This window comes from Lissotriton vulgaris, chromosome 7 (genome assembly GCF_964263255.1).
Source record: "Lissotriton vulgaris chromosome 7, aLisVul1.2, whole genome shotgun sequence".
Taxonomy (NCBI): domain Eukaryota; kingdom Metazoa; phylum Chordata; class Amphibia; order Caudata; family Salamandridae; genus Lissotriton; species Lissotriton vulgaris.
In genome coordinates, this window is record NC_141695.1 from 1333646610 (window position 1) to 1333663975 (window position 17366).

The 17366-nt window shown below is 42.3% G+C and overlaps 1 protein-coding gene across 1 annotated transcript in view; it reads right to left on the minus strand.

Moving 5' to 3' along the window:
* The window catches only part of LOC147703634 (transmembrane protease serine 9-like), a 153465-nt gene that overhangs the window by 46056 nt on the left and 90043 nt on the right, over nucleotides 1–17366 (minus strand). The window contains exon 4 of the mRNA XM_086929529.1: nucleotides 14637–14806. Coding sequence (XP_086785655.1) covers nucleotides 14637–14806 — 170 coding nt within the window. The remainder of the gene's footprint in view (nucleotides 1–14636; nucleotides 14807–17366) is intronic.

The window sequence follows — 17366 nt, forward strand, 5'->3', positions numbered from 1 at the left end:
GTGTGAAAATAGCAAATGGTACAAAATTGTCCAGGAAGATACAAACAGAGATTGGACTGAAACAAGGCTGTGTACTAGCCCCCCATTTATTTAACCTTCTTTATGGCAGATCTCTCACCCCGACTGGATCAGGCAAATACACATGCTCCGCGCCTGGCAACATTGCCCATAACGCACCTCTCGTCCGCAGACAATATAGTCTTGCTTAGTCTAACCCGAGTAGGCCTACAGAGAGCACTTAATGAGCTCCCAACGTTTGTTAACATCAACTCACTGGAAATTAACAACAATCCAGAATATTAAAACAGGGTCGCAACAATGGAGCCCCAGGCCCAAATGGCATCCCACAGGCCATCTTCAGGGCTGATCCCGTCTACTGGGCAAAATCGCTATCAGGTCTCTACAACGAAATTGGCCTAACAAATACCCTTCCCTCAAGCAGGAAAGGGTCAATAATTAATCCGATCTTCAAGGGAGGTGACAGGGCAGATCCGGCAAACTATAGACTAATTGCACTTATGGATGTGGAAACAAAATATTTTGCCTCATTAATCCTGGAGGACTTGGTAGAATGGTCCAACATAAAAGGGCTGAACCCATTTAACCAAACAGGGTTCCGCAAAGGATGTGGCACAACAACAAATATTTTAATCCTTGCCACAATAGCAGATAAGTGCAAACCCCAGCGAAGACCACTACAACTGTGTTTTATAGACTTCAAAGCCGCATTTGATCGTGTGAACCACGGGCTGTTATGGACTAAACTACAGAACCTGGGTCTCCTGGAAACAATGTTACGACCCATTATACAACTGTATACGTGCACGTGGGTCCGTGTGAAAATAGCAAATGGTACAAAATTGTCCAGGAAGATACAAACAGAGATTGGACTGAAACAAGGCTGTGTACTAGCCCCCCATTTATTTAACCTTTTTATGGCAGATCTCTCACCCCGACTGGATCAGGCAAATGCACATGCTCCGCACCTGGCAACATTGCCCATAACGCACCTCTCGTCCACAGACAATATAGTCTTGCTTAGTCTAACCCGAGTAGACCTACAGAGAGCACTTAATGAGCTCCCAACGTTTGTTAACATCAACGCACTGGAAATTAACAACACTAAAACAAAAACTATGTCAGTCACAAACTGCACGCAACATCTGTATCAATTCAAACTGCGAGAGACGAGCCTTGGAATAGTAAGTACTTATAAGTACCTGGGGATATATATAGACAATAGCTTACATTTTCAATTTCAGAAACAATATCTGGGAAAAAAAGGAAATGCCATTATTTATGCTTTCTGTGCCATTGCAAAAAAACGGTATGGCCCCTCCTTCACGCCACTGATAGCAGTGATTGCTGCTAAGCTACTATCTGCAATAACCTATGTAAGCATACTGTTAAATGGCAAAGACGTAAAACTCCTAGACTGTCTGCAGACAAAGGGTTACAAAAAAGCCTTTAATCTACCTCAGACAGCATCCCCGGCACAGGTCCAACTCCAAATCGGCCTCATCAAACAGGAGACAGGGAGAAAATATGCAGCGATTAAAACTTTGTATAAACTTTGGCAGAACCTTAAATGACGCCTTGTGGCGAGCCCAGGAAGATGATCCAAGCTCAAGTTATGGCAAATTCCTGAAAATGGAGTTGAAGGAAACCGAGACAAATGAACTTTGGGTTCCGTAGCGTAACAAACAAGGAGGCTAAGCTACAATCATTTCTAGTAGACAAATTTATTTTAGCTAAAAGATCCCATGGCTGGATGGTTCTCCAATCCTATACATCACTTCGACAGGCGGAATACCTCGGTACAACATACTCTCCTCACTTGAAACACAAGTTAATGGCAACAAGTTTTGGGGTATTACCAAGTCTGGCTGATCAACCAGCATGCAAGTATACAGGCGTCAAATCTTGTAGCTTATATGGTGCAGAATGGCAAAATTTCAACCATCTCATATGTGTCTGCCCCAGCTTAAAATCGAAACGCGCATCGCTCCTAAAAAAGGCTTTTAATGACAGAGGGATCCAAACTTGTAGATCCGCCATCATTAGAGGACTTGGTACAACAGACCCTCAGCTGCCCTGTAAAATGATGACATTTCTATTACTTTATGAGAAAAACAAAATGGTTGATAGAAGCAGGCCCTGCCAACCCAGTAATGTTTAGTATCTTTATTGCAATTTTAAAAATGATAAAAAGTTATTAATGTTAATATTTGATGAAATCGTAACACCGACAGCAACCTGACGACACAGAATTACGAACTATTTTTAATTGGTCTCATGTTAGAGACATCTCTTCCGGCTTTTAGGATATAATAAGTAACATGCCCTTTTTTATATATATTTGAAATAATGTATTTGCTGTTAAACCATTGATACCTTATTTATATTATGATATTGTTATGGTTTTAATTAACTTAAACAATAAAGAATTGACTGACTGGTCACCGGTGACGCGAATCAGCTGGTTACCGATGAATAGTTTTTTTTCTTTTTCCAGTACCCCCTGGGCCCCGACTGTGACTATCCCTTACATTTGTATTTTAAATTTACTGCTGTAGTGTGAAAATGGATTTCATGAAAAGGAATACAAAAAATTCCATCCATGTATGTTTAAAGAGCCTGCAAAGACATTGCTTTGACACTAAATAGGGTCTTAAATAAAAAAGTATGTATTCATTTGTAATGTGACTTTCTGTCTGTTCCTTTTATTTTCAGTCATTAATCATTCAGGCAGCCCTAGAACACATTTAAAAGTGCTTTATATTTGCTTTTTGAAGTACACACAGATAAGTGCTGAAAATAGGGCTTTCGGTGACTGTTTATTTTTGTACCGTCTGCAACATCAAAATAATGCGCTGGCAACCCTAATCATAAGTCTCGAAGTTTGTTGCAGGATCAGCACTTTCTTCATTTCCTTCACCCTGGATTCCCTGATTAATTCCATAATAGCAATAGTTTAACTTCTATCTGAAACCCTACGCTCCATCAATAATATGCTGATTAACTTCAAGTGTCAGGGAATTCCCCCTGCATTCAGGCATCTCGCGCCTCATTCTCACCCTTCACTTTCACGCTCACCCTGCACTCACAGTGCATAGTTATGGTTTTCCCGCATTTGCCACATAATCCATCGTCTGCTGCATAATTTGCAGATTAAAAATTGCAGCAGCACATGGTACCTCACAGTGGAAGGCCCTTTCTAAAGGTTGACTGGTCACCTTTCTGTTGCTCATTGCTATATGTGGGTGTTAATGTGGTACTTATGAGGGGCAATAAAGGCCAGGACAATGTTAACATAGTGTAAAAATAGCAAAATAGTGCAGTAATGCTATCACAGAATATGCAGCATAATTTGATTTTGCTTGCTGCAGAATTTAGTCAAACATGCTGAATAATTTGGCCTTCTCCTGCCACATAATTCCAATGGCCCTGTTTATGGTGCTATGAGGTCCCAGCCTGTGGCAGAAAGCACTGTGAATATGTAAGTCATTATTTTAAAACAGTATTTACATACTCTAAGCTAGGCTTCTGCAAAATGATGCAGTGATTGAGATAAAATAAGTTCTTACAAAATACACTTTTTAGTAATAAGTAATCAAACTGTATCTAATGCAGACACTTTTTATAAGTGTCTCCACTATTCCAGATCCCAGCTGATAACTTCTTTACATTACAAGAATAGATTTTTGCTACCATAAAGCTTTAAACAGATCCACTGAATTATTCAGCGGAAGAGGACAAAATTATGTGGCAGGTTTGACTAAACTATGCAGCAAGAAAAGGTAAATTATGCGGCACTATGCGCCACATTTTGTGGTCATTTTAACTCACAGTAACACTGTCAGGGGAAATATTTCACCTCATTAGTACCAGTTTAACACCCAAATACAGCAGTAAGCAACACTGGCGTAACGAAAAGTGAGGGGGCCTCCCTGCACGGTACTTAGAGGGGCCCCCTCCGGGCTCAATCAGGAGCTCTTCGGCCAGAGTGCAGTGCCGAAGGGGGCCCTTTGAGCTAGAGGCCCCCGCACCGCAGGGGCTGTGGGGGCCTCTGTTACGCCCCTGGTAAGCAACTAGAAGATTACCAGTCAATCTTTGCAAAAGGCCTTCAACTGCTCCGGAACACTTTGTCATGCTTTAAGCAACTTTTGTTCCGTTTGAGCTAGAATCTGCAGATTATGTAGCAAATGCAGTAAACTGATAATTATGTGGAAAACGCAGCTGCTGCAGAAACTCATAATTCCAGTGGCACTGGCTTTATACCTGGTAAGAAGGCTGGTTTCTTTTTTAACTTTCTTCACTACCACCACGCACTTCGATTTCAGGAACAGCATATCAAAGTCAGTATTAACCATTAAGGGGAAGTTTTTTTTGTGAAAGCTGAGTCCATGGGGTGGCAGGTAAAAGGCCAGCAGGGGGGCATTCCGATGAAGAGCTCTAATCCTCTCGAACCTTGGGGCCTCACAGAAAGGGTCTAGAAGACAGAGGAAAGGAGCGAGATTTATAGATATTGTCAAAGAGAAGGCCCAGAAAAGGGAGCACTGTATGCAGACTCATTTTTATGTTTACAAATGGCCAGAGACCGCTTCTTTAGCGAGAAACCTCAAAGAAGGGGACAATATAAGTGTTTTTGTTTTTTTAAAAGAGACATTCATTAGTTAAGCTGGTACTACTGCCAAGTATGTAAGTGGCCACTGCTGGTTAGCATAAAGGGGCAGATGCAACAGGACTGGGGCCCAGGAATTTGGGGGGCTCACTGCATCACAATTATGACTGTCTACCTTTAAAAAAAGGGGCATCAGAGCGTATTGTCCTTTCAAGCATTAGGACAGACGCGATGATCCATCATGGTGGGGAAGAGGTAAAAGAGCCAGAGAAGATAGCCTGCTACTCAGGACTGCATTTATCATTAGTGCTGCAGGTATAGTTGCATTGGGGTCAAAGAGGGTGAGGGGCTCACAACACCCCAATTATGGGGAGCAGTTTGTTTGGGATATCTGTTTTTGTTTCAAGCATTTGCTGTTTTATAAGTCTCATATTTGGTGCAGTTCATAAGCTATAGAAAAAGTATTTCCTGAAATTATCTCATAAGCCCCGCTCACTGCACGCAGCCATGTCCCTCCCGCTCCCCCAATCGATGCCATAAAGTTTTGGAAGGGGGCCCGACCTCAAAACATTTTGCTTAGGGGGGGCTCAAAGTAAAAAAGTTTGAAGACCTCTGCTCTAACCAAACATGTATTGCCAGACACAGAGTCAGCAAATATTGATGTAAACCAGAAGCACCTCAGTATCAATAAAGTACATTTATACTAAAGCTTGTTTGTATCGAGACCAACTGGAATTGTGAGATTCCCTTCACAGGAGCCAGTTTTATGTGTGTCATAGTAAAAGAGCACTGATTCTTTTAGCAAACATTTTAATAAGTGGCAGCCTTCAGCGAATTTTTTAATACGCCTTACTCCACCTGCTTGCTGAACTCTGTGGAATTTCATTGAGTTTTTTGGTAACTCCGCGAAATACCGCAGAGTGAGACTCCGCAAGCTCTGCCCAGGCCAAAAATGTGTCCTTTGAAGTTGTGAATAGTGTATTCGTGTTGGTGGTGTTAACTGTTGGAGGACAGAGAAATTGTTGGTTTTTGTTATCTTCTGACAAAAGGCTTAAAGACTTTGCTTTTTTGGGTATGGTTTTGTGGGTGATAGTGCGTCTGCTTGAAGTTGAGAAGTTGGGCTATGGAGTTGTGAGTGAAAGGTAGTTTGGTGTTGCTATAGACAAGGGGAAGTAAGGGTATGAATAGTGTTGTGGAGTACCTTTCTTTTGTGCATATTATAGGTGTATGGTGAGGGGGCATGAGGGTCATATGGTATAGCTCTGAATTGAGCTATGAATGAAATTAGATGTATAGAAGCGCATGAATACCCAAAGGGGATCAAGGCGCTAAAACATGCAAGGTCAGGTGAGAAAAAAAGACAAAATATAGTAAACTCTCTGTTCTGTGTCTAAGGAATTTACAAAGTGAAGATCCAAGTTTTCAGTGCTTTTCTAAATGATGCGTAGATCTCCAGGCTAGAAACATGACGAGGAAGGGAGTTCCATAACATGGCTGTAGCCACTGAGAAGACTCTCCCTTCACATCTTACTGTCCAAAATTTGGGGACAAAAACCAAACTTAGATTTGCAGAATGAAGTTGTCTGATGGGAACGTTCCACTGGAACGTTGATATCATTGCTCCTGGACCCGATCTATGTAGAGCCTTGTGACCAAAGCACAATGCTTTGAACATAATTCACTTTTTAACTGGTAGCCAGTGCAGCTTGATTAGTTTGGCTGAGACTAACTGGTACTTATGAAAGTCTAGTATCAGTCTTGCTGCTGCATTTGGACCATTTGCAGCTTCGTTAAGGCCGACTTGTTAATGCCAAGATAAAGCGCATTCCAGTAGTCAAGCCATGACGAGATAAGAGCCAATAACACTCGTTTATGTGCCAATAAAGGAATGAATGGAAAAACTTTATGAATGATCTTAATGCTACAGAAACAGGTGAAGACTGTATGATTAACCTGCCAGTCAAAAGCCAGATCTTTATCCCCAATCACACCCAGATGTTTTGCTGAATCCATGGCGATCAGCAGTGCTCCCAGCATCTCTGGCCGCCAATTGTTATTCCATATAGATGGTTGATAGCCAAAAATTAGGGCTTCATCTTTTCTTCATTTAATTTTAGACAGTTATCTTTCATCTACTTAGCCGCCGTCTTCATACAGTTGTTGAAGTTGGCTGAAATTGGCTGTCAGTCAATAGTACTTTATTTGTTCATTTAAAACTCCATAAAGTCAACAGCCATTAAAACCAAATATGTTAAATAGATTAATACAAATACAATCCAACCATAAAAATCTATTGTCACAGTACAATCATTAAGACAGCAAAAGCAGTGTGGCTCCTCAGCTAAGTCTAAGGAGCCTCGCCCCACTGCTCTTAGAGCAGTGAAAAACGTAAAAATAAATATGCTAATAACAATGTTATTATTGTTTTATGTTTTCGTTACTGTGGGGCTGTGTTATGGTGGGGGCTTATTGCTCAGGGAGGAGGAGTGGTTTGTGAACACTTAAGTGCGCATGACTGCTTGGCCTGCCGTCTTGGCCCGGCCAAACAGTCGTGCGCACTTTGCATATTCCCCACCAGGCTGTAATGCACAGCCTGGTGGGAAATATACTCTGGCTCCCTGTCCCCATTTGAGTGCTGATCCATGGCACTCAAACCAATCAGAACGCTGCATTGCAGTGTTGTGATTGACTCAAGGGAGCCTGTGTACCCGGGTGCTTCCTGCAGCTTCTTCCGGAATGGAGTTAAGAAGAGAAGAGAAGCGGAAACAGAGGAGAGGTGGCAGAAAAGGTAAGTGGTTTTAAAAAATATATTTTTCAACCCATCGCTCTGTCCCCCCAGCCCTGCCCCCCGTTCCCTACCAGCCGCCACTGAGAAAAAGTTACAGCTTATTAATTAAATAGCCCCCTGGTCAATAAATTGCATTTTCCTAAGTCTGAGGGCACTAGAAAAGAAAGTTGCAACCCCAAAACAGACAAAGGGGGAAGGGAGCATTTGTAAATACAGCAAAGCTGGTTTCACTTGTGCAAATTGATTGCTTCTAAACAAGGCAATAATAAATATGTGCCTTAGTGTATGATACAAATCACAGAAGAACATAAAATGTATGATGTCTTGCTCAGAGAAATTGTTGCAAGGACACAGTTTCAAATCTCTCAACTTGTGAAACCATTTTGGATCTGTATTGTAGCTGTGCTTCTACCGAAAGAATAATAAAAATTCTCCACCAGCAAGGGAGGATTATTTTTAAATACCAGCTCTACTGTCAGCAAATTGGGCAAATAAGTTGCCATCAAAGTAGGGGTGCAAAAGATCTTGAGGAAGACTAAAATAAGAAGGCCCCCGTTTGGGTGCTCCGCAGGCGAAGGGAACACAGCTTTAAAAAAAGTGAAAAGTCATTTATATAAAAAGAATTTTCAAAGTGATAACCTCCAAAATATTTCCAGCCACCTTACATCATCCCTTTTGGATTTTAACTGCGCAATATTCCATGTCATGACTTTTTAATGGGGACTTGTAATAACCTGTAGACTTATTCAAAGCAGTATGATCACCTATCATGCCCTGGGCTAGCGAGTCCAGCTTGTTGTGGACTCAGTCAATTGTTATCATCCAGTCCACGCAAAGGTGCAAACCTATTCTCAAGTGGTATTTCCAACTCCCTGTGCCATTACCTGGGACCTAGGGCAGACTGGCCTATACCAACTGTGCTATTTAGGAGGGACAAGGGCACCCAAGGCGCAATAAGCTAAGGACCATGGGTAGGTACTATATTGTAAAAAACAAGGGTCCTTAGAGCAAACAACAGATGAAAAGAAACAATAAATATATACCAAATGGAAATATATTGTTAGGGGAAATGTCCAGCCGGACAGTTTTATTTCCCTGATATAAAGGTAATTATAAACCAATAGAACACTGAGTGTGATAGAAGCGGGACACCGGCCGGTGTCTGGCTAACACACTAGGAAGACATACAACATACAAATACACAGGCAATAACAGGACATCTGAGTAGAATAAAACATAAACCAGACAATCTAAAATATACACATATGCAAAAGAAAAGTAACAATTTATGCATTTAGTGTAATTTTGTCGACGACGTTTCGAACCATACTTAATAAAGGTTCATCCTCAGGACAGAGGATCATTGCCTTGAAGTTACACATTCGCAAAAATATCGCAATTGTGTAGCACTCGTTCGAGAAAGGTCTTTTGTATTAATAATTTAAATTTGCTTGGAAGCAAAAACCGTAATGAATCTTTAAGAGTGCCCTTAGTAGTAAGGTCCGAAGAACGATGCTATCGGTATCCTGGTCTGGTAATACAGTCTGCAAGACCTCAATGGGGATTCTTGCTGGCACCGGGAGTCTGCGCCAGATTCATTACGGTTTTTGCTTCCAAGCAAATTTAAATTATTAATACAAAAGACCTTTCTCGAACGAGTGCTACACAATTGCGATATTTTTGCGAATGTGTAACTTCAAGGCAATGATCCTCTGTCCTGAGGATGAACCTTTATTAAGTATGGTTCGAAACGTCGTCGACAAAATTACACTAAATGCATAAATTGTTACTTTTCTTTTGCATATGTGTATATTTTAGATTGTCTGGTTTATGTTTTATTCTACTCAGATGTCCTGTTATTGCCTGTGTATTTGTATGTTGTATGTCTTCCTAGTGTGTTAGCCAGACACCGGCCGGTGTCCCGCTTCTATCACACTCAGTGTTCTATTGGTTTATAATTACCTTTATATCAGGGAAATAAAACTGTCCGGCTGTTCTATACCAACTGTGCAGCAATGGGGCGGAGGATAGAAATACTGAAGGAGACAAACCCTGATCCCTGGGGCCTTGTCCTGCATAAGAAAGCTACTCTGGACAAGGTCTTTTGCAAATCGGGGATGCCTATAAAACAATCACTCTCAGTATGCTTTGTATTGCGTCTCACCCATCTTTTCACCATAATAATGTGAGGGGACTGAAAATGCCCATTCGCTAAAGTCTTACCACACCAGTGTTTTACCTTACCCATGAGGTCTGCTGTTGTTTCCCTCAACACTTCTTTGAGGGGAGGTACGCCTGTTAAGATGTAACGGTGCAGATTCAAAGGGAGATGCAATAAAGAAGCATCGCCCGCCTGCATGGTAGGTGACCTATTAAGTGCAGGTGCATTGAGTTCTTTGCCCCTATGCTGCTGGATACTCTCCTGCCCAACTGCACGTTTAACCTGGGCAGCATGGTTGGTCCCATTCCCACTCCCTCGTAACGATGTCAAAGAGTTCTGTACGCCTGTTACAATATGGCTAGGCCCTTCTGGCACCTCCACAGCACCAACAACACCCTTGACACAAGCATCATCTGCCGAACTGCCCGGGCTCTTAGGTACGGCAGCTAAAGCCTTGTCATGAAGGACACCCCTTGCAATGCCAGAGCTAGGATGGGGATACTTATATAGCTTAGCCTCAATCCACTCTAAACGCTGTAATGTGGGTCCCAATAAACCTTTTTAACAACACCTTACACTTAGGGAGAAGCGTCCATTTAAAATCATCACCCGGTCCAAAGAAACAAACGCCCCTTATGACCTGATGGCGTTCACTTGCCCCACCCGCCCCCTCTTCTTTTTAACCATAGGTTCTACAGGTGTTGTGTTGTCTTCATCAAGGGGGTCCTCCACGAAGCTAAATGAGTGTAAGTTGGCCGATGCAATACCCTAGGCAACTGACCATCCACCACCACAATGTAATTTTAGGGAGTTGGGTCAGGATCACTTCTTAGAGCCTCCAGGGAAAGTCTCCTTTTTGTCAGCTCAATCTTTTTTGTGATAACACTCACCGCCCTCACCAGAAAGAAGTCTATGGTGGTAATTGTGTCTCCCCCAGGGGTGCCTAGTCCTCAACTTCCTTTTGGATTTTATGAGCTGCTAAAATCCATAAATGATGAGAAACTGGTCTCCGGTACCTTGCAGGCCATAGGTGGTGGCCCAGCCGCTAACGCAGCTTAGCACTTTAGCACATTTAATGCAGATATCCCGCCTTCCCTCGCGCAGATGTTCTTAGGGTGTGACAAAGTACCACCCCATAAGGGAGTGCAGACAAGGTCAAAGCCCCTGTGACTTACAACAGTGTTTCAAGGGGCATCCCCTTTGTGAAGCGTCATCCGCTACTTACCACTCACCTGAACTTGTCGATCTTAATGATGGCTGCCACTTCCACCCACCACAGCCCAGTACAGAGTACAGAGCTAAGGTTCAGAATTGTACAGTTGCAATGTTTTAGAGTTGTAGACTATGCTGTTGACTGAGCTGCACAATACCAGAAGGAAAACCAAACAGGATACCTGGACTCCTGCACACCTATACATTTCCGGGTCAGACTCTGGGCTCAGTAATCAAGATACAGGATTTAGGCAACGTTTTCAGAGAAGCCCTGGTACCCAGAGAGCACTCCTTGACAAATGTTCGGTAGGTGCACAAGCTTCACCTCAGTGCCACAGTACCCCAGCATGCACCCGCATCACAGAAGAATTCCCGTTTAGCAAGCGGCTCAAAGCTTAATGAATTCTTGTAAAGGTCCTTTGTGAGCTTCTGAGGTGTGATAATAAACCAGGTTGAACCAAACCAAGCCCAAACTGGCACAAGCCGTCCAGCGGGCTAAGATACCCCCTAGCCCAAAGAACCGCCCTGCTGCATGCCTGTGCTCACCCAGCTCCATGCATGAGTCGAGCACAGTTACTGTGTCGAAAACAATTGCACCAGCAAAGGGCTGCGGGCCACTGGTTGAAGCCTGTAGGGCTGTGAGGGCAGTAGGGGATTAAGAGGTGAAGAGCCAAGTGGATTTGAGAGAGGGGTCAAATGTAGCTGAGCTAGAGCGGCCCCAGCAACAACGTTAAAGGCCCCTTCCTCAACAGCAGCAGCAGTGGTTCATCTATGAATCTCTGTAAGCTCCAGTGTGTTCAGTGATTGCTCCAGCAGCCCGGCATGTGAAATGTTGGCGCGTGGGCGGGCATGAGCACGGCAACAAGGGAGGGTGATCAACGGTGAAACTGACTCATTGTCTTTTGTAATGGAGACAATTATTTGGGTTTCATCGACATATGAAAGTGCCTGTAGTCCAAACACCAGGTTCAGTTTCGCTATGGGGGATACGTTTATATTGAATAAAGTTGGGCTCAGTGAAGATCCCTGAAGACCCCACATGGCAGCGCGAAGCAGTCTGACGTGATTTGGTCGATGAACACCTTCTGAGATCTCTCTATAAGAAAGTATCTTACTAGTTTCAATGCGGAGTCATTTATCCCTGGATCCTGAAGTGGACCTAACAAAAGGGACGGGAAGATGGTATCAAAGGCTGTGGACAAGCCCAATAGGATCAGTACCGCACCCTGACCTGAATCAACCATTGATCTGATACTGTCCCCTCTGAAACCAATGCAGTTTCCATGCTGTGGTTGCTCCTAAACCCAAACAAAAACACATCTAACAGATCCAGTTTCTCAATATGGGGCATAAGCTGCATAGCTAGATGCTTTTCCAGGATTTCTGCTTTTACAGGGAGCAGAGAGATGAGTTGGTATGTTTTTGAGATCATTGGGGTACAGATTAGGCTTTTTAATAAAGGCCTGACTGCAGCTTCTTTCCATCGACGTGGATAGCATCTTGTGCTAATGACTGTGTTCATAATAGAGGTCAGGGGAGAGGCAATAGTATTGGCTACTAGACATATTATTTTTGGAGGTCAAGGCTTAAAAGGGGACCCTAACTTTATACTATGGAGATCTAACTCCATTTGTTTCACTATCATAGGTGCAAAGGATGTCAAATTAGCTGTATATTTACTGAGTTAATCTCTGAACTATGAGTCATTGGGCTCGGCTTGTATTCCGAATGTAAGTACTTATGTATTTCATCAGAAGGGGGATCAAATTCCTTGTAAATCAAAAGAATTTTAGTTTAAAAATGGTCTGCCACTTTATTTCAAAAGTCCTGGGATCCCTCTATTTTGGTAGGGTCTATGGGAGCAGATAGGAGATTTGCTGCCCTAAAGAGTTCCCTTGTGGATTTTACAGAGTTAATCTTATAGTACAGAAGTTCACCTTCTCTTCCCTAATTGATGCCTTGTAGTCTCTGATAAGAATGTTGTATGTCTCTTTTCTCTGGTTCTAATCGTTTTTCCACCAGGCAAGTTCTTTTCGCCGGCAGGATTGTCTAGAGTAGTCTGAGACGCTCAGTGAACCAAGGAGATGATGGCAGCTTCCTGTGCTTTTGGGTTTCTTTAAGAGGGGCAACCACGTCCAGTGCAGAACTGAGCCTGGATGAGAACTTCACTGCAGCCTGTTCCATATCCTCGAGGTATGTCCTGGTCCTGAGGACAGGTTGAAAGAGTTTCTCCTGATAGTCCCTTCCAGTTTCTCCATAGCCTATTGTTATCACAGTTTAGGTCTTCTTATCTGGTCAGCAAGGAAAGTGAGAAGCCTACTGCATAGTAGTAAAATGTAAATTGATACTTGTATAGCGCACTACTCACCCGCAAGGGTCTCAAGGTGCTTGTACGAATACCGCTGTGGAACCCATCCTGGCTTTCCCTGTGAGGCGTCCACTCCTGGGCACCCCCAAGGTGGAGGCCAGGCATCCTTAGCGTTGTGGGGGCCGTTGTGGAAATTAAGCAAGCTATTGCCCAGGGTTGCAGAGTGGGACTCCATGATTGGAATAGGCACCGAGGCGAGAATTATCAGGTCCGTGGAATTTTGAGTCCAAGACCCACTGAGGCGGGAAATTGAACCCTGGTCCCGGGCTAGACCTCTGCATCAGGGTCTGCCGCTCTAATCATTAAGCCACACTTCTCCACCAGTCTGACCAACTAAGCGGTAGGATCTCACTAAGCCTCAGTCGTGAGTCATTGGAGAATATACCATCCAAGGTGTGCCCTGAGCTGTTTGAGGGGCATTGACCTGCTGGGATGTGTGAGAGTGGGAAAATATTTGTGTTAAGAAGTAGATTTAGTTTGGGTAGGCAGATGAATGTGTCTTATTGGTAAAGGAGAGTGGTGAAAGAGTGTTGCCATTGGTTGTGTGTGAGATACTGTTATATATACTGAGCAAATCTCCCAGGCAAATGCCTGCCATCTTGAAATCTGTCACTTGCTGCTCTCTCTAACCTAGTCTTTGTAATTGCTCACAGAATCTATTACCAATTACTCTAACAATGAAAGAATTTGAATATGGTTTTTTGAGCAAGAGCACAAATCTCACCCCTTTGAAAGGCATATTACTAACTGCACCCCAGTCCTTCAGCGTCTCTGGTCTATTAATTGATTTTCTTGCTTCCTTTACACCACCGCACTGATGATACTGTGTCTTATAATCCCCTACATTTCAAAGAATTGTAAATTAAAGTAGTAATTATGAATGGATTTATGCTACTAAATGTACCCGCCTCGTAGGATAGAATGCTGAGTCTGCCGTGCAAGAAATTAAACTCATAACCTTCAAAACCCTGCATTTATCATTGGTGAAAGTTCAGCTCACTAAGCCACCCTCTAATCCAGGTGGTCACAATACACCTTTTTTACATAACATAACTATCCTACTAGACATCTGTTGTTCTGAGTTTCAAAGAGGATACTCGTGGATTTTTACACTGAGTTATTCACTTATAGCATATTGTATCTGTCAAGCATGCATGCTACACTAACTTACTGAGAAGTATCATGTATGGGGCAATCTAGCTTTATCCGATTGATTACGACACCTACTGGAGAAGTCAATTTCACACTTAGATTGTAGGGTTGATAGACCTGTGGTGGTATTAGGTTTATTTAGTAAGGCTCCAAAACATAACTTTTTTGCACCCAGTTCTTTTAGTATTTAGACCACCATGGTGTCAGTAAAACTCTTCCCTTGAATTTCAAGGGACAACACGGGCAACGTTCCTTCAGCAGAAGTCTTTCTATTGCCTACGACTCCTGCAACTGCTCTAGAAGGTGGTCTGCTCTCCCAAATGCCCCTTACCTGGCATGAGTCCCTTTGCCCTTGCGGATACCCAGCGCAGATCATGTCGTACTTGATGAACTGGTACTTTTGGCTCACCCCTGAGCCTGTGTGGTACATGTTGTCACAGGTTGCCGGGTCGATGATGGGGAGCTGCACCTCCTGCAGGGTCTGAGGCGATGAGAGGCTGACTGTGAAAGGAAAAGAGATTCAACTGTTATTATCTGTCTAGCAGCAAAGTTAACCTTACTCAAAACCCATCTTCATGGCTAGTGATTTATTTGAGAAATTGATTGTTTAGCATGTACCACAAGAATGATGAAACTGTTATGACACATCGGTGTCATTCCTCCTATTTTCTCAGAGAATACATCATTGTGCCTTTGTGTCACTTCAGTCCCCTCATTTTGTATTTGAATTTACATTCCTTGAACACTGGTGCTACACGAGCCATCAGAGTACGATAACCTCAGTATCAAGCTACGCTTTCTCAAAATTGATGTAGCAAAATGGGGTCTGTATTCCCAAAATCAAACTGGATCTCTATAACTAGTCATCCTCTTGGATTTATTTATCTCAGCGTGTCTGTTCCAGTTGGTCACATCCATCCATGTTGGTTGCTGAGAAGACCAAGGCAATCAGTCTGTAGCAAGTTTAGAGGTTAATGGCACTTCATTTGTATGAGCCCTTGTACACTCTTGCTTAGACCCAACATTTCTCCAAATAACTCTCCGCAATTGCGCCATTGCTCCTACCAGACTATTACAAATATTTTCAACACATAGGCACCCATAAGAACTTCACGTGGACTGCAATTTACCCTCACAGAGCCCTAAAGGTTTAAGACATAGCTTCAACCGCCTAAACAGGTCAACCTTTGAGCCCCAACAGGCCTTCACCTAGCTCATAAACATCATCGCTTACACACTGAAACACCCACCTAGCTTTGATCAGACACTGACAGGGTTCTCCACCGAAACTCACATACACCCCAAAAGATTTTGCAGTACCAAAACAGAGCATAACATGGTTCATAAGAACAATCACATAGCCCCCCCACAAGATACATACAACAGTTGCTGGCTCTTTATAGATATTTGTAATGCCATTAAAAACATTGACTGTATGGAGGATTGTCTTCAAGGTCTGACGAGTCCTTTGAGCAAGGAATTGTCTCTGTCAATGTTTGAGATGATGCAAAGTTGCTGTGAAAGCTTTTGTGTGCATAAATCAAAATGAGCATTAATAATAGTGTGCAGCGCAATTCTTGTGCATTCAAATTCACATATGTATACAGAGATAGAGCTATTACAATGTAAACAAACTTGCTATGATAGGTTGAAGTATGTCTTCCTGTCGTATCCTAACCACGCCTCAGTTAGACCTCAACGCCATATTGTTCACAATGGATGTCATATCATAATGTTCATTCTGTGTTCATAATTTGCCTGACACTACATTCAGCAAGATGTGATTTGTTTATTTCTGAAAGACACTGTTCTCGAAGAGCCAGTTAGAAGGAGCCTTTTTGCAACATAATTCAAGGTCCTTCTGCTTGCACACTGTACTGAAATAATTCACAATGGTTTACTGATATTTATATAACTACTTTGTTCTACACCTCCGGATGACATTAGATAAGAAGGGACAAAATAATATTCTTATAGTAGTGGAAGATGCTTAGGGGACAGGCTTATCTAATGTTTCCTTATGTAAAACTGTGATTTATTGAAGCAGTGATCATACCATTTCAACCTTGTAGATTTGGCACTTTCCTATGAATGAAAACTGTATATAAACCCTTGAAAATGGAAGTGAGACAGAACTTTTTATTTTTTACTAGGGGATGCTCTCCGATTTCTTACTGATTTTGTGGCAAATTTGAGACTTACTTTAGTTCTGATTGTGCCTATTATTCTCCATTTTTCCTAATATTGAGAGCATTCATGGAGATGACTTTTTTTAAATGAGAGTATTGATGCATCTGCATTTTAGTGTTTTTGTTTTATTAGGAATTTTGGAATAAACCTTCAAGGTTTTCTAAATACCAACTACAACTCACTTTTTGAGTCGATCCTTTCCTTATGGACTGTATTTTAAAATGCTGTTTTGAACCTTATCTCTGGGAAACATGGCTTCATGATTTGAGCTTAACCCCGTCCCTGATCCACCCAACATTTGGAAGATTTATTGAAATATAGAGTATGTATGGGCACAGCCTTGTGAATTGGAAGGTGTAGATTTTTTGAAACACCTTGATTCATCATAAAAGGCTAGAACATAAGCAATCTTTCTAGGGCTGCATCGTTATATTCTCTTCAATTGAAAGTTGGGGATCACAGTAGAAACTAGGGAGTAGGCAATGGTAGAGAGGGGAAAAAGAAAAGGCAGCCAGTGGCATGTAGTTAAGAAGGTTTTCGATCTCTTACCAAAGACATTTATGCTTTCCCAAAAGAGCATGCTACAGCTCCCAGGAGATATGTTTATAATTTCAAACGATCCTTAAATAGCCACAACAGATACTTGAATAATTGTAAAAACACCATTGCATGTTACTAAAAGAACTAAACGTAGACCTCAACACACTGTAACATTGTTCCCAATGAATACAAACAGAGCTCCAAATAGAGCTGTGCGTAGTTCCTCATATGAGGTTTGTAGTTGGCAGCCAATCCATACTCATAACTATTAATAAATATGCGAGAGTTCATGAGAAAATTCATGCAAATCTGTCCAATTGACCCTCTCAAA